This window comes from Neolamprologus multifasciatus, chromosome 9 (assembly GCF_963576455.1).
Source record: "Neolamprologus multifasciatus chromosome 9, fNeoMul1.2, whole genome shotgun sequence".
NCBI classification, from domain to species: domain Eukaryota; kingdom Metazoa; phylum Chordata; class Actinopteri; order Cichliformes; family Cichlidae; genus Neolamprologus; species Neolamprologus multifasciatus.
The window spans coordinates 5,285,263-5,311,273 of NC_140447.1; the positions used below are offsets into that span (position 1 = coordinate 5,285,263).

Consider the following 26,011-nt stretch of genomic DNA (forward strand, 5'->3'; position numbering starts at 1 on the left):
AACAGTAATTATCTTGATGCATTGCTAATTCTCATTCCTGCCTCTTCATACTTGGCTGCAAACTCTTTCAAGGTGAGCTGGAGGCCTGATGATCTGAAGACTGCAGCGTAGGTGGCTGACAGTTGGTGTCATTACCCACAGAGGGGTGGGTAATGACACCAACTGTCAGCCACCCACCTCAGTGACTGTCGTCCAACAGAGGAGGTGGCTTACAACAACATAGATGGCCTCTCTTTCTCCTCTTTTAAACCATCTGTCCAGAATGTGAACATTAGCATCCTCGCCTGCATCTTTTCAGTGCAGATGTACAGCTGACTCTTGTCCTGTCAGAGGTGGCTCTTCTATGTCCTGCCTTACGTTTATGGAGCAGCTGTTTGGTTTCTCCATTGCAGAGGAGCATTCTTTGCTGCACTGCATGGTGTGAACGATTCAGACCCGGCATGGCGTTAATTGGCTGTTTTCATCTAATTCAGACACACAGACTCTTGCACAAAATGGTTCGACCAAATATCTCTGGCATGGTCAGCTTTTCAACGACCCCACACGTCTTTCTTGTCTCTGGCGACACTAAAAAGGGAAGAGAGTTCATCAGTCTGACTGCCTCCACCTGGCCTTCAGCCTCCCTCCCCCACCACTCCTACACTGCAGCACAGCCAAAGGCCACAGCCCTGACACACCGACCCACTGCCCGACTGAGGCTTGGGCCGCATCTGGCCGGAGCCCTCTGTTTGAGGCATCTGTCTGCAGGATGAACGTGAGGCAAAAGTTAAGTGTGTTGAGCAGCAGCTCCCCACAGAGAGCCTTTTTCAACTGCACAAACGCACCGCTGAGCCAGATCTCGGACACAAACGCGAACCGGCGATAGTACCCAGCCAGCCCCAGGAACCACCTCACCTCCTTTTTGGTCTTGGGGCACGGGCAGGATCCAATGGTGGCTGTCAATGTGGATGCGCCGGCCTGCCTCCCAAGTGGTACCCCAGATACTGTACCTCCCTCAGTCCAACTGCACACTTCTTTGGGTTGGCAGGACCGTGCAGTTCATCAAGTCGGGGCATGGGGTAGGCATCAAACCGTGACACCTGGTCCACCTTGTAGGTAGATGACACAGAACCATATAGGCCCTTTCTTCAGGACCAGAACTATGGGGCTACACCAAGCTCTGCGTGACTCTTCTATTACTCCCATTTTCAGCATCTCTGCCAATTCCTTCTGAACAATTTGCTGTTTATGTTCAGCTCAATTCATCTGTGTCCTTCACCAGGCTCGTCGGAGAAGTGATTTCAGCCTCTCGCCATCCTCTAAGGAGGTGGAGGTGATATACCTGTGTGGCTCTTCCCCTGCTGATGTTGACTTCATAGTCATTATTGCCAACCCATAGTGTGCCCAAGAATGGATGTGTGTGTGTGTCTGTCGCCACTCATGTCAGCATCCTTTGCCGTGGCCGGTGGGCTGCTACTCCATGCTCCCTCTGCCCCCATGGCCAGGTGCTCCTCTGCTAGCGTGACCGCAGTCTCCACTGGCCCAGAGCTGCAGCTAATGATACTTCAAGGAGAGGCCCAAACGATCCAGCACGTTGGTGGTAGGCTCAGAGACGCCGTGGGAGACCCTCCAGACAGCAGTGGAAGCAGCCACAGCGCCCACTCAGTGGCAAGCCACTGACATGCCTCTGCTGTGGCCTGGAAGGTCTCCAAAAAGACCTGCAGGTTGTTGCCCTCCGCCATCTGGTGCATCGGGTTGGCTCCATCCAGCCAATCCAACACCTGCGTCTGCCGCTAAGCCTGCTCACGGTGCGTCAGCATTTGAGCCAGCAGCTGAAGCAGCTGCGTGGACTAAGGGCTGGACATCGAGCCTGGGTTTCGGCATTAATTGGCTGTTTTGCCACTTTTATTTAGAATGGTTCAGCACCAAACATCTCTGGCATGGTCAGCTTTTCAGCTCCACAGTTCTCTCTTGTCTCCGTCTCCGGTGACACTAAAAAGGGAAGAGAGATCCTCAGCCTGACTACCTCCCCCTGGCCCTCCATGGCACTGCCCTTTGAACCCACTGCACCACCGTCCCACTGCAGCAGAGCTAAAGACCACACCCCTGCCACACACAGATTGCAGTTTGCTGCTTAGCTTGTGTTTGGGAGTTTGAGAGAAACCAGTTTTTAACTGGGAGTGAGTCTGAAGTGCAGTGGGATGTGCTGAGGAAAATTCTCTGAGTTTCTTTGTGTTTATCCAAGTTAAGATAACCACATGTTTTAAGAGCATGGTCCTTTTCTTTCCCTTCTGCCTTAGAGGGAACGTTTTCTTCCTGCTGTTGCAGGGTCCTGATCCTGGTGGTAGTCAAACAGTAGACACTTGTCTTTGTGTGTAGGTCTCCAGTAAACGTCAGTGTTGTTCCAACCTCTGCAGTGCACAGAGCACAATCTTTGTATCTACCGATGAACTTTGTGTTTCTATCCACTGAGATGATGTGAACAGTGGAGGCTTCTCCTTCTTGAGTTTTGATTGTGAGGAGTAATCCTTATATCTGTACCAGTGGGTAGCTGCTATCCCTTTGATAGAGCCGAGATCTTTACTTTGCCTCCATGGCTACAGTGGATCTAAAAGAAAGGGTGCAAATCTGATCAGGGTCAAAGTTCTGTTGTGTAAGGAGCTGTCTCACTACGGCTGGTCTCTGGCAGCTCCACTGCCTCCACAGGCCCAGTAACATTACTTACTAACAGTTGGGAAAGGTATGGATATTCTGTACTTACGTAGAAGTATAGATACTAGTGTTAAAAATTACTCCAGTAAAAGTTGAAGTACTCATTCAACTTCTTTACTCAAGTAAAAGTAAAAAAGTACAGACTCTAAAATATACTCAGTGTAAGAAAGCAAAAATAAGCTTTGGAGGACGTTTGAAGCTAACTGAGCCTCACAGTGTTATCGTAATGATTCAGCTTTAATCAGAAGAAAGAGAAGGAAAATTAAATTCACCAGGTGGGGAAAGAAGCATAACTCACAATCATTTTTATTAAGAGCTCCAGTAGATTTTGTTAGTGTACAGGCTGTGATCAGCTGCTCTCTGTGGATGTACACCTGAAATCAACAAGGTGTAAGCAGATGGTTCAGATGGTGTTTTCCAACCTTTTGGAGCCACAGTAGATATTTCACATTAGAAAAATCCCACGGCGCACCACCAAACAAAAATATCACAAAAAGGACATTGATAAGATTTCCCTTCAGAACAGGCAGAGCAGAATTGGCTCAGTTTGTCCCCAGTTGTGCTTTCTCCTGACCACTGCTCATGCTTCATCTAGCTCGGAGTTTTCTCCAGGACTAAGGTCAGACTGACTACGTTTTCACATATTTATCTATTGCTATCTACTGTCCTCCCGTGACTCATGCCAGTCGCTTACTAATCTAATCAGGTGGACGCAGATAATCTTCCATGGCACACCTGGTCACAGTACTCTGTTTATCCTGTCTTTTTTCTAGTTCATATAAAGTTGATATGAAGGTGGAATTCAGTGAATGAATATCAGCATCATCAGCTAAAATGTATATGAATCTCTGCTGCACATGATGTACGCTAACTGTGACCATGAACCCACAGCCACTGTTCTTTAATCTGAACCCATCACAGTGCAGCGAACTAACCTGTTTATCCTGCACTAACCTGCAGAGGATGTTCATGCAACCTTTAAATAACACAGTTAGTCTGCCTCAGTTTGAGTTTTTTCATATTGTGAAAACAAATCAGTGTCACATGTACAGACCCAATATCTCATTTAAAAACGAGGGCTTACATGCAATCTTTGCATTTACAGTTTATCAAATAAGTTTATTTAAAGCTAACCCTATCTTTCTTCATCTCTGAGTGAAGTTAGCCCTCATTCTTCTCTCTCCTTGTGAAGACAACACAAACAGTTTGTGTGTTTGCTGATAGAAAGGCTGCATTTGAAATGACCTGCTACTTAAAAAGCATCAGTCACTTTATGCTTGCCTTCTGTAGGGCTAGCTACACTGCCACTTTAAACCCTGGCTTTGGCACATGTCATCTCTTTTCATGCAACATCCCCTGGTGTTTAGGCTCAAAACGGTTCGATGTATGAAGGCCCACAGCGACTAAATAATAACTTAGAATTCATTAAACCTAAGGTAGCCTGTTTTGAAAATGTAAGGACTAGAAAGTACAGATATTTGTTTGAAAATGTAGGAATTAAAAGTACAGTTATCAGAACTACTGAAGTACACATACCTGAAAATTCTGCTAAAGTACAGTAATGAAGCAATGGGTATTACAGATACACTATTAATGTAACTGAACTCCTGGTTGTGGTTACACTGTGAAATCCGAGCGATGAATCTTGCACATTCAGTTCAGCAACTTTATAACATGTTTTTGGTCGATATGTGTTACCGACAGGTCATGGGACGTCTTTCAAGACCGACTGCCACAACTGTTACTGCTTCGCTGGTGAGACCGTCTGCTCCACTAAAGAGTGTCTCAGCTCTGGATACACAGATGACAGTCATCGACACTTTACTGGTTAGTGTTTCAATAGAGTTTGGACATTTCTGATAATGAACTACAGGTTAATCCATCCATCCATCTTCATCCATCCATCCATCTTCATCCTCTTTATGGTCATTGGGCCGGGTCATTGGGGCAGCAGTCTAAGCAGAGAAGCCCAGACCTCCCTCTCCCCAGCCACCTCCTCCAGCTTATCCGGGGGAACACCAAGGCGTTCCCAGGCCAGCCGAGAGATATAATCTCTCCAGCGTGTCCTGGGTCTGCCCCGGGGCCTCCTCCCGGTGGGACATGCCCGGAACACCTCACCCAGGAGGCATCCTTGTCAGATGCCCGAACCACCTCAGCTGGCTCCTTTCGATGTGGAGCAGCAGCGGCTCTACTCTGAACCCCTCCCGGATGGCTGAACTTCTCACCCTATCTCTATGGGAGAGATGAGATTCTGAGGCCACCGAACTGAAAGCCCTCCGCCACTTGGCTGCGCCTAGAAATCTTGTCCATAAAATTTATGAACAGAACCGGTGACAAAGGGCAGCCCTGGCGGAGCCCATCACCCACCGGGAACGAGTCCGACTTATTGCCGGCAATGCGAACCAAGCTCTTGCAACGGTTGTATAGGGATCGAATGGCCCGTAGCAATGGGCCAGACACCCCATACTCCCGCAGCACCTCCCACAGGACACCCCGCGGGACACAGTTGAATGCCTTCTCCAAGTCCACAGAACAAAACATGTAGACTGGTTGGGCAAACTCCCATGCACCCTCAAGTATCCTCGAGAGGATGAAGAGCTGGTCCAGTGTTCCACGACCAGGACGAAAACCACATTGTTCCTCCTGGATCTGAGGTTCGACTAGCGGACGAACTCTCCTTTCCAGCACCCTGACATAGACTTTCCCAGGGAGGCTGAGGAGTGTGATCCCCCTGTAGTTGGAACACACCCTCCGGTCCCCCTTCTTAAAGATGGGGACCACCACCCCGGTCTGCCAGTCCAGGGGTACTGCCCCTGATCTCCACGCAACATTGTAGAGGCATGTCAACCAGGACAGCCCTACAACGTCCAGAGCCTTCAGGAACTCGGGGTGGACCTCATCAACACCAGGGGCTCTGCCACCAAGGAGTTGTTTAACTGCCTCTGTGACCTCGCCCCCGGAAATTGGCGGGTCATTCCCCTCATCCCCAGACTCTGCTTCCTCCTTGGAAGACACGTCAGTGGGATTAAGGAGGTCCTCAAAGTATTCCCTCCACCGCCCAACAATTTTCTCAGTCGAAGTCAGTTGCGCTCTGCCAGCACTATACACAGTGCAGGTAGAGCACCGCTTTCCCCTCCTGAGACGCCTGACGGTTTGCCAGAATCTCTTCGAGACAGTCCGAAAGTCTTTTTCCATGGCCTCTCCGCACTCCTCCCACACCCAAGTTTTTGCTTCAGCCACTGCCCGAGCCGCATTCCGCTTGGCCTGTCGATAACACCAACCACCTTGCGGCCGCAGCTCAATGCAGCAGCTTCAGCAATGGAGACGCTGAATATGGTCCATTCGGACTCAATGTCCCCAGTCTCCCTCGGAATGCTGTTGAAGCTCTGCCGGAGGTGTGCGCTGAAGATCTCGCGAACTGGGGCTTCTGCTAGACGTTCCCAGCACACCCTCACTACACGTTTAGGTGTACCGGGTCTGTCCAGCGTCCTCCCCCGCCACCTGATCCAACTCACCACCAGGTGGTGATCAGTTGACAGCTCAGCCCCTCTCTTTACCCGAGTGTCCAGAACATATGGTCGCAGGTCTGGTGATACAATTACAAAATCGACCATCGACCTGCGGCCTAGAGCAACCTGGTGCCACGTGCACTTATGGACACTCTTATGTTCAAAAATGGTGTTCGTTATGGCCAAACTGTGATTTGCACAGAAGTCCAATAACAAAACACCGCTTGGGTTCATATCAGGGAGGCCGTTCCTCCCAATCACGCCCCTCCAGGTCTCTCTGTCGTTACCCACATGAGCATTGAAGTCTCCCAGTAGGACAACAGAGTCTCCAGGTGGAGCACCTTCCAGCACCCCACCCAGGGACTCTAAGTAGGCTGGGTACCCTCTCATCCACCGGGAAGAACCCCAACGTACCGGCAGCAAGCCGAGGGGATATTAGAATACCCACCCCAGCCCGCCGCCTCTCACCAGGGGCAACTCCAGACTGAGACAGAGTCCAGCCCCTCTCCAGGAGACTGGTTCCAGAGCCCAAGCCATGCGTAGAGGTGAGCCCGACTATATCTAGCCGGTACCTCTCAACCTCACGCACTAACTCAGGCTCCTTCCCCACCAGAGAGGTGACATTCCATGTCCCAATTGCCAGTCTTGGCAGCCAGGGGTCAGTCCGCCAGGGCCTCCAATGCACCCGACCCCTATGGCGCCTCCTGCGGGTGGTGGGCCTGCAGGAGGATGGGCCCATGTCTCCTCTTCGGGCTGTGCCCGGCCGGGCCCCATGGACTAAGGCCCGGCCACCAGACGCTCGCCCTCGGGCACCCTCCCCGGGCCTGGCTCCAGGGCGGGGCCCCGGTAACTCTATCCCGGGCAGAGTAAACTGTTCCCTCGATGTTTTTCTCATAAGGGTCTTCTGAATCGCTCTTTGTCTGGTCCCTCACCCAGGACCAATTTGCCATGGGAGACCCTACTAGGGGGCAAAAGCCCCCAGACAACATAGCCCCTGGGATCCCTGGGACACACAAACCCCTCCACCACGATAAGGTAGCGATTCACAGAGAGGCAGGTTAATGCAATATTATTGTATTAAATATAAGATATAAAAGTGGCTTTTGTTGGTTATTAAAACATGTTAGACATGTACGATGGATCATCCCCAAATTCAGTGTTGAAGAAAAGAAAAATCACACTTGTCCAACAATATTCCACACAGTAACATCCAGAGCTCAACAGGAAGCCGATGTCAAAGCACAAAACTAAACAAAGGTTTAAAATACCAATTTTTTAGCCTTGAAAAGTTTGCAGTTTACAGCCTGGTAAAAGCCTCTTCATAACTGTTGTGGCCTCTGACTATTTTTCACCACAAAAATTCTGCACACCTGAATGTGCATCATGCGGCTTGAAGGAAAAAAAGACAATAAAAATAATTACATACAATTCCTACGAACTGCCTCAATTACTGCTTGTACATTTATAAAATTACAACATTTATTTCCATCTGAACTTCATCAGGTATACCTGGACTATATATTCCCAATAAATGTGTGATACAGTGCTTCTGGAAAGTATTGTAATGTTGTAGCCTTATTTCAACATGAATTAAATTCACTTTTCACCAAAATAATTAAAGAGATAAGGGTTTGTGATTAGATTGCTAAAATTGTGGGTGGGTTAAAAAGCAAGGCATGGACAGAACTAAACCCCAGTATTCTGAGATGTTTGCCTCTACTTTGGAGAGTATAATGGATCAGAATACAACCCTTAAAGCGGGTTGTTTCTTTTAGCTTTCTGTTAGCTCTTGGTTGTATATAAGTCACGCTTCTCAGTGAAATAGTGGTTTCTGTCTCCCTCTGCCCTCCCCTAGGTCTTCCCTGTAGCTGCCAGGACCGCTTTGTTCCAGTGTGTGCCTCTAATGGGCGGACATATCCCAGTGCCTGCGTTGCTCGATGTATGGGATTCAAGGACAGTCAGTTTGTCTTTGGCCCGTGCCACCTCAGTAAACCATGTGCCAGCAAACCCTGCCAGAGAAACCAGAGGTGGGTTCAGTACATTTTACTTGCTCTCTGTCCTTGTCCCAACTAGGGATGGGAATTGATAAGAATTTTGGAATTCTGATTCCATTATCAACATCACTTATCAATTCAATTCCTTATCAATTCTCTTGTCGGTTCTATTTGGGAGGTCTTTAGGTCTGCTTCACCACTAGAAGACATTACATTCATGCAAATTAACTGCATGCTGTGTGGTCAAATGTTTGTGCATGTTGGAGGTTGTCACGGTGGGTATTTTGTGAACGGGCCCAAAAGCAGATGCAGAGAGGTATAGCTGGTTTCAACACAAAGTGAGCCTTTATTCAGGCTGAAGGCAGCTGCAAACATGAAACTATAAACAAACTATGACTGATTGTGAAAACTGACGAGTATTCACAAAGCAGGAACTCCAGCAACACTTGAGGGAAGATGAACAACTTTAATAATAGACCAACGTGTTTCGACTTGTGGTCTTCATCAGGGTCAAAGTAAAACATTGTAAAAATTGCTTAAATACAAGACAGGAAACAGAAAAAATTTTTCAAATTAACCAGTCAAAACTTCATAGAGAGGTCAGCTGACATATAATAGGTAGGTATTGGTTAATTGGCTAAGTCACGCCCAAGTGAATACCGGACTCGATCATTACTGATGAGGAGGAGGGGGGGGGGGGGGGGGGGTTGACATAACCCCCATATGTCTGAAAATAACACATGCATGAAATGCATGTGTTAAAAAAAAGGGGGAGGGGTCTTTAATGGTAAAAGCACGTTTGAATTAGAAAACAAGATTACATCATCACATATGAACACATTTGTTAAAAGATCCTTATTTATGTCTCTAAAATGTAAAATATCTCAAATTTAGACTTAAATTGTAGACTTAAGATGAGATGTCTAAAGCGCTACTTCTTCTTTGGCTAAAATAATAAGATTAATTAAATAAACATTACTCATGTGAGAGTAATTAAACTGGTTAAAAAAAAGGGTGTTGTTCATAAAACTCATTGATAGAAAAGTCCTCGTTCATACCTCTGGGGTGCAGACTCTTAAAACAGAATATCCAAAATGCTTCTCTTTTTTAAAATTTATATTGCCCCCTCTTTGGTTTAGTTTAATGGCTTCAATGCCTAGGACAAATAATGGTGACTTTGGATGTTTATCATTGAAGTGTCTTGCAACAGGGCTGGTTAAATCATTCCTCTTGATCGAACTTCTGTGTTCATTAAGGGCGAGATGTTTCTCCTATATATATTTTATTGCATGGGCACTGTATCATGTAGATTACATTTTTAGTTCTGCATGTGATAAAGCCCTTCATGGTAAATGGTAAATGGACTGGTTCTTATATAGCGCTTTTCTACTCATCTGAGCACTCAAAGCGCTTTACACAACTTGTGCATTCACCCATTCAGACCCATTCGCACAAGCACATCTTTCTAAGTGCTTTATAGCTAACATTCACACACATTCATACTCCGATGGATGCATTGGAGAGCAATTTGGGGTTAGTATCTTGCCCAAGGATATTTGGCATGCAGACTAGGGGAAGCCAGGAATCGAACCACCAACCTTCCAATCAGTAGATGACCTGCTCTACCACCTGAGCTACAGGTGGTAGAGCAGCTAGCTTTGTAGCTAGCAATGGTTTTGTCACCTATAGGGTCTTTGAATGATTTAACATTTTTGGTGTATTGACAATTAATGCATGCCCCACACTTGAAGTTACCATGTAGGTTATGGGTTATCAGGGTTTTATCGGGCGTAATAGGGTCCTGGCAAGCTCTAACAAGCCTATCTTTAATATTCCTTCCTCTCCTGTAGGTTATCACTGGTGGTTCTTTGAAGGTACCTAATAAGTTTGGATCATTCTGAAGGATATGCCAGTGTTTTAGAATTATTTCTTTAATTGTTCTGGTTTTTGGCATAAAGGTTGTGCAGAAGATAAGGTTAGGTTTATGTTTTGGAGATTTCTTGGTTGTTAAATAGACATCCCTACTTACTGAACTCACCTTCTCTTCTGCAGATCTTAACCAGTCCTCTTTATACTTCTTTTCTTTGAATTTGTTCAACATCTCTTCTCTACTCTCATTATATTCATCATGAATCTAAAACAAACTGACGAGTATAACAGACAACCTGACAATGAGTGAACAGAAACACAGACTACATACACACAAGGAGTGATAACAGGAAGTGAAAACACATAAGGAAACAGCTGATACACATGAACCTAATGACACTACTGGGAAGAGAAACTAAATACAACGACAACAGCACAGTAGACTCCTCTAAAATAAAACAGGAAGCATGAGACGCAGAAATGACAGCAGAAGCTTGACAATAGGGAACACACAGACCTAAAACACATAACAAACTAGACAAGAAACAAAACACAAAAACTCATGAGACAGATATAATAATGGCGAACCAAAACTCAACCAAACCCTAAATAAGAATAACAAAGGAACTTGTAATTACAACCTTAACGTAAAAGACTCAAAAATACAAAATAAAGCACAAAACACTGGGTCAGAGACCCAACCGATAGGAGGTATTTCCCCTCTTTGTTGTGATCAGTGTTGGGTCATTACTCAATAAAATAATGTTTTACACACATTACACAGAACACTTAACGTGAAAGTAATGCAGTACCTTACATTACTTTGAAACATATTGCAAATGCAGGACTCAAACTGCAGGACTCTGAAGGGTTACGATTAAAGTGGATTTATTTACAGAGTGACACCTGGTGCTTTATACAGTGGCTACGGGGAAAGGGCTCTAGGGAATCGAGGAAAGGGAAACACGTCCAAAAGCTCTTCACCAAGACAGTCACCCACAGGTCCAACTCGCAATCTATGCTGACGCTCACTCACGACACACTCGCTCAAGTGTCCAGTCACAATGGGACTGGAGAGGTAAGGTTTGAGATGGAAGACAACATGCATGTGCATATTGCGAGGTAACTTCAGACAGGCAGAAACAGGGTTAGGAGGGTTGGGAGCCAGATCTCTAGAATCTTTCCAGATTCTACTAGATTCTACTAGCCCTCTGCTGGGCTAATAGGGAGGTCAAGGGTCCGATATCGGTCTGCCAGCTGCTTGTTCTGTTCCTTGGTTGGAAGGAGAGCGGCTCAGGTGGCCCTCCATAGGCAGCAAAACCTGTGCATGAATGTAAGGGACTGAAACCACGGTCAAAGATGATGTCCAAAGGATCCCATGGAGCCGGAAGATGTGGTTCGTGAAGAGTTGGGCTGTTTCCAGAGCTGTAGGGAGTTTAGATAAGGCCAAAAAGTGAGCCACTCTAGAAAAGCAATCAACGATAGTCAAAATTACCGTGTTCCTGGCATAGGGAGGTAGACCGGTCACGAAGTCAAGGGCAATGTGTGACCACGGTCGTACAGGGGTTGGCAAAGGTTGAAGCAGGCCAATGGGGGGAGAGCTCTTTGACTTGTTTTGAGGTAGTGCTGGCAGAAACATACTACCTTGTGTCCTTGGCCAGCGGTGGTCACCAGAAGAGGTGTTAAAGGAAGGAGATAGTTTGGTGAATCCCTGGACGGCAGGTGAACTTGGTATTATCTGCCCAATGGAGTACCTGAGGCCGGACAGAGGATAAAACATAAAGTCTCTTGGCGGGCCGGGTACAGGCTGAGGTTCCAACCACTGAGCCTCCCAAATAGCTGATTTGATCTCCCAGGTCACCGCTCCCATGATGCAGGTACGTGGGAGAATCCAGGGTTCTTGGGAGTGTCTTCAGAGGTCGAGGATTGCTGGGAGAGCGCGTCGGGCTTTATGTTGCGTGAACAAGGCCTGTAAGTGTTGGAAAAGTTGAAACAGGTAAAAAACAGAGCCCACGTGGCTTGTCAGGCATTTAGCCAATTGGCGGACTGCAGATAGGCAGGTTCTTATGATCGGTCCAGACGATGAATGTTTTTGAAGTTCCTTCGAGCCAGTGCCACCACTCCTGCAAGACAAGCATTACGGCTAGGAGTTCCCAGGTCCTTCATGGTCTTTCTAGCACACAGCTCCCACCCCAGGGTCGGAGGCATCCTCCTCCATGATGAACTGACGTGTTAGGTCCAGTAGTGATAGGATAGGAGCCGAGACGAAGGGTTTCTTGAGGTGGTTAAAGGCAGTCTGAGCTAACTGGTCCCACTGAAACAATACTGTGGGAGAAATCAAGTGAGCGAGAGGCAAGGCAATTCTTCTAATGTCCCAGATGAAACAGTGATAGAAATGAGTGAATCCTACGAAGCGCTGGAGTTGTTTTCAATTAGAAGGCTTGGGCCAGTCAAATACTTCTTGAACTTTAACCGGATCAGGCTTGAGATTCCCCTGCTCAATGATGTAATCCAGGAAAGAGTTTTCACATGGAATTCACAAGTCTTCCCTTTTACAAACAATTTGTTCTCCAACCCGAATGGCATCACCAAGTAATCAAAGCAGTTCATGTGACAATCATCTCCTCACCCAGAGATGTAATCTTTCCTCCGGTCAATTGCTGGAGCCAGGGATACCCTAAAATGAGCGTAGTGAGAGGAGTCTTGAACACGGAAAAACGGATCAGTTCAGAGTGGCTGCCAGGGAGGGTGAGAGCGACCGGTTCAGTTACGTGAGTGATATCTGGAACCTTCTGATATCAGCTTGGCTATCAGTAGATATAGAATAGAATAGAACAGAATTCAACTTTATTGTCATTGCACATGCACAGGTAGAGGGCAACGAAATGCAGTTTGCATCCATCCAGAAGTGCTTTAGCCATGATATAGATATATTACAATATATATTAGCAATAATTTAGATATGTGAGTATATTACAGAAATGGGTCTATTATGGGATGTTATAATGTACACGGTATGAAGTATGTTATGAATATTCTATAACTATAAGTATTTACAGGCTGTAGTGAGTACAAGCTATGTACAGGATATAAATATGAAATAAAAAAAACTACAGAAATCTGAGATATACAGTTATACAGAAATGTGAACTATGCAAGTGAACGTGAATGTGAAAGTGAATGTCAACTATGCAAGTTCAAGTTGCAACTATGCAAGTTATAAACAGTTGTAGGATTAAAAATTATTGTATGTACAGAATGATTATTTACACAGAGCTATATGTGTCTCATCTAAGCTAATAATCAAATTATGAGCAAATAACTTTATAATTATTATTGATTAATCTATTTTAAAACTGCATCCTTCTTCATTTTGTTACTAATACAAGATCAGCACATTTAAAATCAAATTCTGTGAAGCATCTGTAAAAGATGCTGAGACCAACAAGAACTGCAAAACAGCATCGATTGTGATCCATCAGTTCATAGCTCAGTTTGATTTGGTTCACATTGTGTTGGTGCAACAATGCTGTAATAAAATGTTAAACACACACACAGAGTGAGCGCTGAAGCTCTTTGCTTCCTCAGAGTAAACAATGCAGTGAGCGATCCACCTCAGGTGTGTGTAACACACGATTTGCCCAGCCCAGACTTTTCAGTTGCTATGGTAATAGAGCGAGGTCCTGTGTGTTCAGAAGAAAAAAGCTCCTGTTCATTTGCTCTTTTTATTGCAGCTTTGGAAATTGCGTACACATAGTCTCTTAAAGAACAGAATGGAGTTATATACATGCAGTGCTGTGATAAAGGATTTGCATACATTTGACTTTGTGGTCACACAAGCACATTTTAAATGATTCTTTCACTTCAAGGGGAAAGAGTTATCCAGGCTAATCTGCCCATATGTGATTAAAGCGTGCGTCTTTAATCTAATTATATTTATTTTGATGACCTGTAACATATAGGTGTGGCAAATCTGTAGCAGACTAAGAAATCAGGGGCGCTCAAGGGGCAAATACTTTGTCGTGATACTATATGTTTATGTGTGCTTTGGCAGGTGCATCCCAAAGTATCGCGTGTGTCTGAGCGACGTGTCGGACTGTCCGCAGTATGAGTGCATCGGGCACGCGGCAGCCTGCGACAAGAACAGCGAGGACCCAGCCTGCGACACTGAGGGCAGCGACCACCGCAGTCTGTGCCATTTGCACCAGGCTGGGAAAATCATGGCCTACATGGGCCGCTGCCAGGTATGTTCCACAGAGAGGTTCAGGCGTTTTCAGGGGGATCGTCCTCACCTTGAGAAACTGGAAACTGCTGAGCTAAGAGTTCAGAATCTGCTGTTGTTTGTTGTTGTTGTTTTTGTCACTTTATTTTGAGCAGGAGACTTAATCATGTGACGTCTTCAGTGTTATCAAAGCTAAAAACCTCTCAGTATTAGAAGGACCTCCGTAAAGGTTTACTTATGCTCTCAGTTAGGCCCTAACCTATGGTTCAACACAAGCAAATAAAATAAATAAATAAAAAACCCTGAAACGCCTTCAGTCAGCTGCTACAAAAGTGGACAGGGAGCATATTTCTCCCATATTGGCTTCTCTTCACTGGCTCCCTGTGAATCTCATCTTAAAGACCTCGTAGTATTCTATCACCCCAACGGTCAGTCTCAGAGCGCTGGGGCGTTTGTAAACCGTAAACAGGGCATTGAAAACTGTCACGGTCTGCGAGGTCAGACCGTGAGGAGGGTGTTTGGAGGACCCAGGTGCAGACACAGACGAAGGAGGCAAAAATGTTTACTGAACTTAAAGTGAGCCTTTATTAGGGCCGGTAAACAGTAAAGCAAAAAGAACCAAACATAAACTATGGCAATGACCTAAACAAAGGGCCTAAACTGGGAAACAACTAAAGACTAAGAAAAATTAAGACTCTGATTTGGACTGTAACTAAGAGCTATGCACATGAAAAAGCAAAGGACAGTCTTCTGGACTGGTACATGAAAGGCTAGGAGAACATGACAGGAGCAGATTACTATGAACATGACCAGAACAGAGACTGAAAAACTATGACATGTAGCTAGAATGACAGGAATGTTAACAGACGACGCGACACTAACACAAAGACACACTGGGCTTAAATACACTGAGGAAGTCATCAAGGAATTAGAGACCGAAGGGGAACACAGCTGGGAGGAATAAGACCTAATGAGACAGCAAGAAACACTGACATAAGACAGGAACATGAACCTTCAGAGTAAAACAGGAAACAAGACGCCACTAAACAAAGACGCAGACACGACACTGAGAGACAGACTAGACACTGAACTAAACCTGCAATAAACATGAGAACAAAACCACGAACTAATCCCTAAACAAGAATAACTGAAACACAGAGTCATAATCATCATTATCATCATAATAAGAAAAGAATCCAAAATGCAAAAACACACCAAAACATAACTCAAAATACTGGGTCAAACTGACTCAGAACCGTGACAGAAAAGTGGAACAGTTTGGATTCAGGAGACAAACACTATCTCTACTTTTAAGATTAGGCTTCAAACTTTGCTTTTTGATAAAGCATATAGTTAGGGCTGGATCAGGTGACCCTGAATCCTCTTACTGCATCATGAGGAGTCCCCAGCAGCCTAGGCCTACTGCAGCCTAACTGTTTCTTTTCACTCTGCATTGAATTATTAGTTATCAATCATTTCTGGCACTCTTCGACAGTGTGTCTTTTGTCGTGTCTGCACTTTCATAAAGTCGCCGACTGTAATGACAGCTGGGGTGGACGAGGCTAAGCATCAGCCTTTCAAATGAATTTAAAGTCTATCTGGGTCTTTGGTTGATTAATAGGCTGGTGTGAAAAATTGCTGCCACACCTCCCCCTCGGCCTGTGCTTCGAGGTTTCTGGTAGTTAGAATGACTCGGGGGTGTTGATTCATTTAAACTAACATAATCATCCTGCTGCAAACAGGTTTCTGTAAGGCAGAGTAAATCGATTTGTTGATCAATTATTAAGTCATGTACTAACAGAGACTCGGAGGAGAGAGACCTAATATTTAATAATCCACATTTCACTGTTTTTTTTTCTAAACATATATTTATTGGATTTTGTATTCATAAGCATCCAACACTTTAAACACCTTGAATATGTGGCAGTAAGAAAGCAAGACATTCAAAAAACAAATTTAAAAAAGTACTAAGGGAAATTAAAAAAATATAAAAAGAAAATAAAGTACAGGATAGTCTATACTGTATACATTCCCAAATTTAGTTGCATATTTTCATTACATTTTTCTCTCTCCGGTTACTCAACATCCCCAGTCTTTAATAGCTCCAGGAACATTGTATTTTGTCTCGCATCAATTATATTGTCAGTTATATCGTGATCGCAAATTTTCAAATAAATATCGTGATAAATATTTTTGGCCATATCCCCTGCTCTATCCATCCATCCATCTTCTTCCGCTTTATCCGGGGCCAGGTCGCGGGGGCAGCAGCCTTTCTGCGGGTGGTGGGCCTGTGGGAGGAGGGGCCCATGTCCACTTTTCGGGCTGTGCCCAGCCGGGCCCCATGGACCAAGGGCCGGCCACCAGATGCTCGCCCTCGGGCACCCTCCCCGGGCCTGGCTCCAGGGCGGGGCCCCGGTAACCCTATCCTGGGCAGGGTAAACTGTTCCCTCGATGTTTTTCTCATAAGGGTCTTCTGAATCGCTCTTTGTCTGGTCCCTCACCCAGGACCAATTTGCGATGGGAAACCCTACCAGGGGGCAAAAGCCCCCAGACAACATAGCCCCTGGGATCCCTGGGACACACAAACCCCTCCACCACGATAAGGTAGCGATTCGCAGAGACGGCCCTGGTGGTTGCATTGGTTTGACTTCTATTTATTGAGAAGTAGAGATCAATGTTTTCTCCTATGAATTTTATGAAGTCAGAATCTTGTAACCATTTAGGATGTAAGTGCCAGTTAAAATAGTGTTTGTTCACTTGTACAACATTATAAAATAGCGAGACTGGGGCATGATCTGACAGAACAATACTACCGTAAATACTGTCAGTTACACTAGGTAACAACGATGAGGAGATAATAATCTCTTTGAGAGTGGGGTTTAAATGTTGAAGAGTAGCATGAGCCTTCCGTTCTGGTAGGACTTTGAGTCCTCCAAATCTTCTATATATTGAAGTAGTTTCTTTCTTGTTTGAGAATGTGAGGTATCTGACGAGCGATCAGTCTTTGGGTCCAAGGTACAATTTAAGTCACCTGCCAATATGATCTTACCAGGAAGGGTGGCCATTAACAAAAACACATTCTCAAAGAACAATGGGCTGTCATCATTGGGGCCGTAGACATTTACCAAATTTATATTTTCTTTCAAGAAGGTACCCTGGACCACCAAAGATCTACCCGCTCTGTCATGAATAGTGTTATTTACCTGAAAGGGCACTGAGTTGTGAATTAACACCATAACCCCTCTGAATGAGATGGGAAACAGGACGCTAGTACTTTGTCTGGCCATCTCCTTTGTACTTTCACCAAGTCGTTTCTGTAGATGGGTCTCCTGGATAAAAACTATTGAGGACTTCAGATGCTTAAGCCTGGTAATAACCTGCTTTAGCTCAGTCACTTTTACCATCCCCCTTACACTCCAAGAAGTAAACTTAAACTTCTTATTTGGAGTCATCTGAACCTACAATACTCATGATTGTATCACTTAGAATCTGTTTTTAAGGTTGAGGGAGATGTTGTTGATTTCCTGTGTGTGCTACACAGGACAAGCACCTCATGTTTGGAGGAGTATTGAGAAAACAAACACAAAGCTGAAAATCTGCCATGAACAAATCTCCTTAGCTACCACCTGAACCAGACAGCCCTGCCCCCGTGCACTCACCGATCCAGTGTAAATAAGGGAGCAGTTAGACCAAACCAAGCAATCTTAAAAGAACAAAATACAACTAACAAGTTCTTCATGTCTCCAAGCGATAGTGAATATTTTCACGAACATGTATATCTGAAGTGTTCATTGGAGTCTGTTCTGCAGCTTCTAAGTGAAGAAGCCATCACTTCTTGGGACAAAGGTTTATTTGTGAGGAGAGCTACCTGTGTAACAAGTGCATCAGACTTTTCTCTGAGTTAACTGTGTCTTCTATGTTGCTAATTCGCACTTCTGCTTCATCCTGCCTGCACGTCCCTGTTAACGTCCTGTATGGCTTTCAGCACCACATCAATTTTCGTGGAAAAGTCATTTCTGACCTCGTGGAGAATCTGAATGACATCCATGTAGTGCGCCGTATTCTCGCCTACGCGTGGCTCAGGCTCATCTGCTGAGTTAGCTTGACTACTAGCATACGATACATCGTCTTCCTCATTTTTAATTTTAGTGCCTTCTTTGCTGGCATATTTTTGCGTGATATTATACTAAATGGCCACAGGTGGTAAATTTCACTGTTCGTGAAGTAAAAGTATAATTGTAGAGGCTAAGCCTACGCTTGAAGCCACTGAGGTGGTCGTTAACGGGGGTGACGCGATGTCACTGGTATGCATGAATTAAGTAACAGTCCAATAAATCCAGCAGTATGTATCTTGTCCTTTTTGGTCTTTATTCCATATCAACTTAACATAACAGCGCGCAACGCTCACAAACTGTTTGCCTTCTTACAATTAATGACACACCTGACGCCGATTACATGCGTCTACCTTAAATACCTTTACATGATCAAAACAGAAAAAGGTGACCTCTAGCGACCACATAAGGTATTAACCCAAGAATGGCTCCTACAATAATTCTAAGGATTTTACGCCGGGAGCTCACCAAAAGCCGTATGTTTAGCCACGCCCCCGACACTTCACTGTTTTACTCTTTGGTTTGGTATTGTTCTGTACTCTCTTCTTTTTTACTCATAACTAAAAGAAGTTTAGTTATTTCATTGTTGTTTTTTTAAATTTGCAAAATCTCCTTGTTGATGAAGATGACTCACAGTTTTGTCCATTTGAAATTCAAAAACACAACAAAGGTACATTTTAGTTTAGTCTGGTGCTTTTTATCAGACTAACAGTCCATTAAACGTAGCTTTTGGTTGTATGTGTAGTACAAAAAGAACAAATACACTTCCCATAATGTAAATAGTGCCTGGTGTGTTCTGTCCTCAGGAAGGCTGCAGAAAGCCAAAACAAGTCTGTGGCCATAACGGCGAAACCTACAACACGGTGTGTGGCGCCTACTCTGACCGTGTCGCTGTGGACTACGAGGCCCCCTGCAGAGCTGTGGGGGCCGTCTCTGACGTGGCCCCGGACTCAGCCTGCAGTTTGGTTTCATGTCCGAGTCTGTCCACTCCAGGCTGCCACCCTGTCACTCCACCAGGTGAGTGGAGTAGCTCCATACATGAAAAGGTCAACTGGGGTCAGCCAACAGATGACTCTGTGTACATGACATTTATGTAGCGTCAGGGCAGCACGGTGGTACAGTAGTGAGGACGGGTTCACCCTGTGCCTGCATGACTGCAGCTCCCTCAGGCCAACATGCATTTTAGGTTAACTGGTGATGAAGTTGACTGTGGATATAAAGTGGTTAAAGTGAAAGTGAAGTGAAACACTTTTAACTGTCAGTCAGTACAAGTAGGACAGTGTCACATAAAGACTTTTTTATTATAATATGTTCTCTGAACTTCATCCAGGAGCCTGTTGTCCCATATGTGCCAGCGTCCTGCAGATCCTCTGGAGCAAAGAGCGCATGAACACGTTCTCAAAGGTACGGACAGCTGTTTGTTTGTTTAGGTAACAAATCCACTGTCCAGTATGTTTATGAATGATTTATGCTGATGACAAAGTGCTATTTTCTTTAATCAGTCTTGTTAGGTTTGACTTATAGGTAGGGTATGAAAGCTAGAGCAGGTAAAATAAGTATTGACCAGTTTTCATGCTGATGTGTCGTAACAACCCGTACAATCCACACATTCAAAGAAATCAAACATACATGTCCATAAATTATGTGCAAGAATGAGAAATGACACATGTAAAATGAAGGGAGGTGCAAGAAGGCGTGTAAAGTTATGACACCAGCTGAAATCTGTCAGTAAATATACAGCAGTCCTGTAAACTAATAGAAGCTGGTTCAGTCCCAACTGATGGCCTATAAACGCTGTCTCATTACCGAGGTGTACACCAGAAACATTTCATAATAGATAAAACCGTGAGCCCTCTCAAGATATTCACATCCTTATTTTTCAAAACATACTGAAAGCAGAGAAGAACTACTGAAGGTTCCAGTGGGCGCTGTTGGACCATAATCCCAAAGCATCCACTATAAACTGGCTGCAACCAGCAGCGCCTGTTCTGCTCTGTCAATGCTGTCACAAATATGATGACAGCATTGAGCTTACTACAGAAATCGATGCATTTCTAGCAGTGCTGTCAGCGTTAATCTCGTTAAACGACGCTAACGCCATAACCGCATTAACGTAGCAAATCTCCATTAGTGTCAACGTGTTAGCGCGGTTAGTGCGGTGACGCGTTAGCGCTGTGCAGCCCCACAAAGGGGAGATTTGCTGCGTTCATGTGGTTATGGCGTTAGCGTCATTTAACGAGATTAACGCTGACAGCACTACTAGAAATGCATCGATTTCTGTAGTAAGCTCAATGCTGTCATTATATTTGTGTCAGTGTTCCAGTGAAGACAGACACTGTGGTGCTGTGCTGGCAGCATTAAAGTGTCACTGACCTGTTGTATGAAAGCTGGACAGCAACATGAATGTAATGCTGTCTGTCGCTGCAGCTGAACAAGAAGCAGCCGGTGACGGTCCACGATGTCCTTCAGATCCTGCGGCCTCACATCTCAGTGCCACAGTGTGACGTTTTCGGCTACCTGAGTATTGACCACCTGCTGGTGGTCATCATCGCCCCAATGGACCAGCAGCCAACACCTCTGCAGGTAACAAACACCGTCGTGCACACACACAGATATGGTCTGTTATCTCTGTTGTTCTGCACACGCTTATGTGTTCTTTACTTTGAGGAGAACGTGTGAACATTGTGTTCAGTGTTTGCAGTGAAAGGCTACACTTTAGCTGTGCCAATGCTTTGTTGTTTCCCCAAGAAGAGCAGCTGTGGTGCTCTGTAGGCTTTATTGGATTTATTTATGTTATATTATTATCTGTGTGGATATGATGCTGCAGTCGACGGGTGAAGGCTGAGGGGAAAGTTGGAGATGAACCGAACACGTCAGGTCTCCAACTTTATTTCGTTACGGGACCAGTTGATCAAATCCACAATAATCCATTCTTTAGGTTTTAGAGAGGACTGAGGAAATCTGTGAGGGTTAGAGTTCGACATAGAAGCAGCAGCAGGGAAGATAAGGGAGGGAGAGGGTGAAAGATGGGTCCGCCTCCTCTGAGAGCCAGAGAAGAGTCATGAAGCATGTAGGCCTGGATCGTTGAGGTTCAGTGGGATTAGGCCTCCCCATAACTCACCTTTTTCACTCACTATGTGTTCATGAACCAAATTTAACTGTTGTTATTAACGACAGCTTTCTTACATAGTGGGTCTTCCTCCCAGCACCACAGCAGTCAGCTTTCCCTGCTGCTACCAAGCCTTGCTCACAGCTGTTTTTGGGCCTTTCCCAGTATAAAGCACCGTGTGGTGACTGTTGTTGTGTATAAATAATGTTTTGTTTTGCAGATTGAAGCCTGCAGTAAAGAGGCTGAGAAGATCGACTCCCTCATCAACTATGCCAGCCCCACGCTGGTGTCCCACGTCCCTCTGTCTGCCTTCCTCACCTCTGAAATCAAGACGTCTTCCATCCGCTCCTCAGGGAGCACGCCATGGTCGCCTCTGACACCCGCCCTGTGTTTCCTTCTGGGTCTGCTTGTTGCACCGGCTGCAGCGCTCTGAGTGCCAGCCTCTGTGACTCCCAGTGTGCCAAAGTCAGGGTGGTGGGCAGCAATGAACAGATCGTGATGACAATCATTCCTATTGACTGACCTGCGTTTCAAACAATCAGGGTGGTTCAAAGCTTTTGTATCAGCTGTGTTTAGTGACTAGTTACTCACTGGATCTCCCAGCCAGTGTGTGTGTGTGTGTGTGTGTGTGTGTGTGTGTGTGTGTGTGTGTGTGTGTGAGACACTGTTTATCCGTCCCAGGAGCACCAGGAGGGGGCGCTGATGTGCATGTTTGATTCAAGACTGCACAAAGTATCCTTGTTAAGCAGGACACACACACATCCAGGTATCTGTGCACATTGTAAACATACGTTGGAGCATGTATAATGAAGGGCACACGTTTAAAGCCTGTGGTACATGACAGTGTGCCGCATGTGGACCTGGTGATTGAACCTCTAACCTCAGCAGTATTATTGCTCAAACTGAGCCCAACTGATCCAAACACAGTTTGAATGCTGAACAAAGTCTCCAAAGTCAACTTTTCCAGGATATTTAGTCCGTGCCATCGGCCCGTCTTCTGTGGAAAAAGCTCCCAGTTTGGACTGGGGAGACAGACACCCAGGTACTGGTCTATTTCACGTAGCAGTGATCTAAAACCTTGGTCAGTTCCACCTGATCACATAAAGCTTTCGTCCAAACAAACCTGGTAACACTATACTTGAAGTGGTGCTCATAAAATATCATTAATAGATTGTATTATAAGGTAGATCAGCGGTCTCCAACGGACCGGTTTATGCCCGACAACATTTTCACGGACCGGCCTTTAAGGTGTCGCGGATAAATACAACAAAATAAAACTAGTACTGAAAAAAAGAAGATTTATTCATAACACACGTGAAAAGACCCAGGAAAACCGAGTAAACGATAAAAACGATAACAAAATAACGCTGAAAACCGATAAAAACCCTGAAAACTATACATTTCACACCTGAGCCTCAACTCTCGCCACCCGGTACCAAACGACTCACGGACTGGTACCGGCCCGAGGCCCGGGGGTTGGGGACCGCTGAGGTAGAGAACCTACAGTAAAGCACCAGCTGACAGTGGAAATGAAAACCCCCTCTTAACAGGAAGAAGCAGGGAGGGTTAAATAAATAATAAATATAAATAATAAAAAAGTCAGATATAGAATAACTCGACCACCTTGGATTTTTGAGCGCCAGCTTTGGTCCCCACACAACGACATGAGGATAATAATCATGTCTTTGTTGCACACCATTGGCTGCCTTTCCCACGGGGGCTAAACAAACCACTCCTGCCTGGCCCCGTGGCACATGGTTACCTGCTCACCCACTGAGCTAAACTGGCACCTCAGCATAAACATTAAAAAGAAATATTGTTTGAATTTCTAATGCCTTTTTCTGGTATTAGAACCTGTAATAATGAGTTTAATGCCGTCAGTTAAACTGACGTATTTTATGAGCGTCACTTCTAACAAAGTGCTGCCTTGACATCCCTCAAACAACAGCAGCAGAAAGGCCCGACCATCACTCCCTGTGTGATCCAGTAGCTCTGAATAGCAAAAGGGAAGTTTTCTGTTTATATATATATGAGAAGCAATAAGCCATTCACTAACAGAAAGGACAATCAGTTGCTACCCACAATCCACTGTGGGCAGATTTTCCACAGTATGCCTTATGTCTTATATGAAGTATTAATAAAAATGCAATATAAGAAATCTCTATATTTTATATGTATCTGTCTGATTATGTGCCATGTTTCTGAAATAAATAGTTGCTATTCTTTGTTGCATGATGACAATTATAAAATGTGTTTACTCCAGAACATAATATAATATGTTTTTCTCTATGTGTGTATCTGCCTGTATAGCACAATGTGTCTCTATATCTAACAGTATTACTGTGCTAGGCAGCTCTGTAGCAGGGAACCGTCTGTTATTATTAGCATTATTATTATTACTAACTAAGTGTTTTTTTCTCTTACTGAGCCTGGGCTGCTTTTTTATGGTAAAAGTGTTTAATTTCAGTTTACAGTAAATAAAATAACTAAAAAGTTCTAACTAAGCTGCAACAGTTCAACCTTTTGGAAGTGCTCGCATTCACCCTGTTGACTCACATGATGCTTCTCTTCTTTAATATGAGGCCTGTTGTCCTGATGTTTAGCTCTATATTTTTATTTTTGTAGATTTGCTTTATATTCATCTGTTTTCTACATGAGTTTCAGTTCGATTGTTTATGTTGTACTGTCCCCTCTTTGCTAAATGTTTGAAACATGCAGTCTTTTTAAGGACCACGCCCTCAAAGATGCTGTGTTCTCATTGGCTGAGGAGAAGTGTCTGTACTTTGTAATCATTCAGTGTCCGGAACACAGAATTTAAAGAAAGCACACGAGGAAATAAAAAAATAAAATTGTATGGCAAAATGTATATTTGATGACTGCATACATGATATATGAGCATAGCATGTAAAGATTAAAAAAGGCTAATGCTAGGAGAATGCTAAAAGGTTTTTTTTCAAGCTTCCTTCAAATAGGTAGACAATATTTTTCATTCATTGTAGGATAAAGACAATCATCTTCATTGTTACTACATTTCATTCAAAAAGGAAAAGAGATGTATAGTGTAACGTGTTCTGAGAGGCTAGGTTCTTACTTTGGGCAGCTAGTTAGCTAGGTTTGCTGGGTAAATAGCTGCTGCATTGTGAGATGAATGTTTATGCGCCATGTTCAAGTTAACTTCCCTTCAGGAAAAGGAATTTTAAGCTTTTAATGTTAAGGCCTATTTGGAATGAGCTAGAGCATAGGTGTCAAACTCTGGCCTGTGGGCCAAATTTGGCCCGCAGCCTAATTACATTTGGCCCACGAAGCCATACCAAATTATTATTAGAGCGTTCCTACTGGTATTATACAGATAAATATATATATTGTTTACTATTAAGCTTTGCTTGTTCCATATTCAGTTTTTCAGCAAAACTTGTTTGAGTCCATAAGAAGAGATTCATTCTTAAATCTGGAGGAAGATTCTTTTTTCAATAAATATTAATGTTAGCCCACGACTTTGTTCCAGTTTTGAATTTTGGCCCACTGTGTATTTGAGTTTGACACCCCTGAGCTAGAGTAATCAATGTACTCAGCAGAGATGGTTTCTGTAATTAAAAAAATGGCATGACCTCTCAGTCTCTGTTACTATTCATTATTCCTTTTACCAAATTGTTGTCTTATCTGTTTTCTTGAATGGGTTTGACTCCAAAGATACCGTAAATTAAAATTTGAGGAAATATGAAAGAGCAGAACCACCTCTTACAGTGAATGTGTTTGCAGAGTAGCCTGAAGGCTGGAAAGAAATAACACAACCTCTATGTCATTTGCTGCAAAAGTGATCAAATCTGCACTGACATTTCCAGACCTCTCTAAATAGTGAACAGCGCAGTGAAAGATGGGTCGTTCATATTTAACCCACTGAGGTTCAGGATTTATGTGTTTATGTTAGATAAACACATAAATCCTCAGAGAAAAAGGCAGAATCCAACAGTCCAGCTGCAGGGGGGCTGCGGTGGGGGGCCTGGGCCGGCACCACTGGATCATCCTGTAGATCTTGCGCAGGTTTAATCTGGTCCATTGAAACCACCTCCTGCCGACCCCCGAAGTCCAAAAGGAAATGCTTGTGGCCTGGTTTAAGAACTCTATATGGGCCGTCATAAAACAGACGCAAGGGAGGTTGATGGGCATCGTGCCTGAGAAAAGCAAACCAAGAAGAGTCCAACGACCTCGGAACAAAAACCTCGGCCAGGCAGTGGTGCACTGGGCCAGGAACAGAAAAGGAGCCTCCTGGGGAACGGAGAGACGGCACAGAGGTATCGAAACACAGAGGGGGGCTCTCAGGTAAAAATTCTCCAGGAACTCGGAGGGGCTGCCCAAGAACGAGTTCGGCTGGAGAAACCCAGAGGTCCTCCTTAACCGCGCAGTGCAACCCCAAACAAAACCCAGGGAAGACAGTCGACTCAGTTGCCGCCCGTTAAGGAAGATCGGAGCACGGCCTTGAGTGACCGGTGAAACCACTCGCACAT

The 26,011-nt window shown here is 44.7% G+C and overlaps 1 protein-coding gene across 2 annotated transcripts in view; it reads left to right on the plus strand.

Moving 5' to 3' along the window:
* The window catches only part of reck (reversion-inducing-cysteine-rich protein with kazal motifs), a 66,912-nt gene extending 42,540 nt beyond the window's left edge, over window positions 1-24,372 (plus strand). Inside the window, exons 15-22 of one of the 2 annotated variants that reach the window (XR_014876068.1) lie at window positions 4,396-4,518; window positions 8,056-8,227; window positions 14,118-14,307; window positions 19,204-19,414; window positions 19,728-19,801; window positions 20,825-20,980; window positions 21,727-22,689; window positions 22,998-24,372. Coding sequence is in view for 1 of the 2 variants with exons in the window: in XM_085172661.1 (XP_085028787.1) it covers window positions 4,396-4,518; window positions 8,056-8,227; window positions 14,118-14,307; window positions 19,204-19,414; window positions 19,728-19,801; window positions 20,825-20,980; window positions 21,727-21,939 (1,139 nt within the window). In the remaining variant the exon portion in view is untranslated. Of the gene's footprint in view, window positions 1-4,395; window positions 4,519-8,055; window positions 8,228-14,117; window positions 14,308-19,203; window positions 19,415-19,727; window positions 19,802-20,824; window positions 20,981-21,726 lie in introns of both variants that reach the window. The other variant, XM_085172661.1, reaches the window with a different exon arrangement.
* Window positions 24,373-26,011: the final 1,639 nt, after the last annotated feature.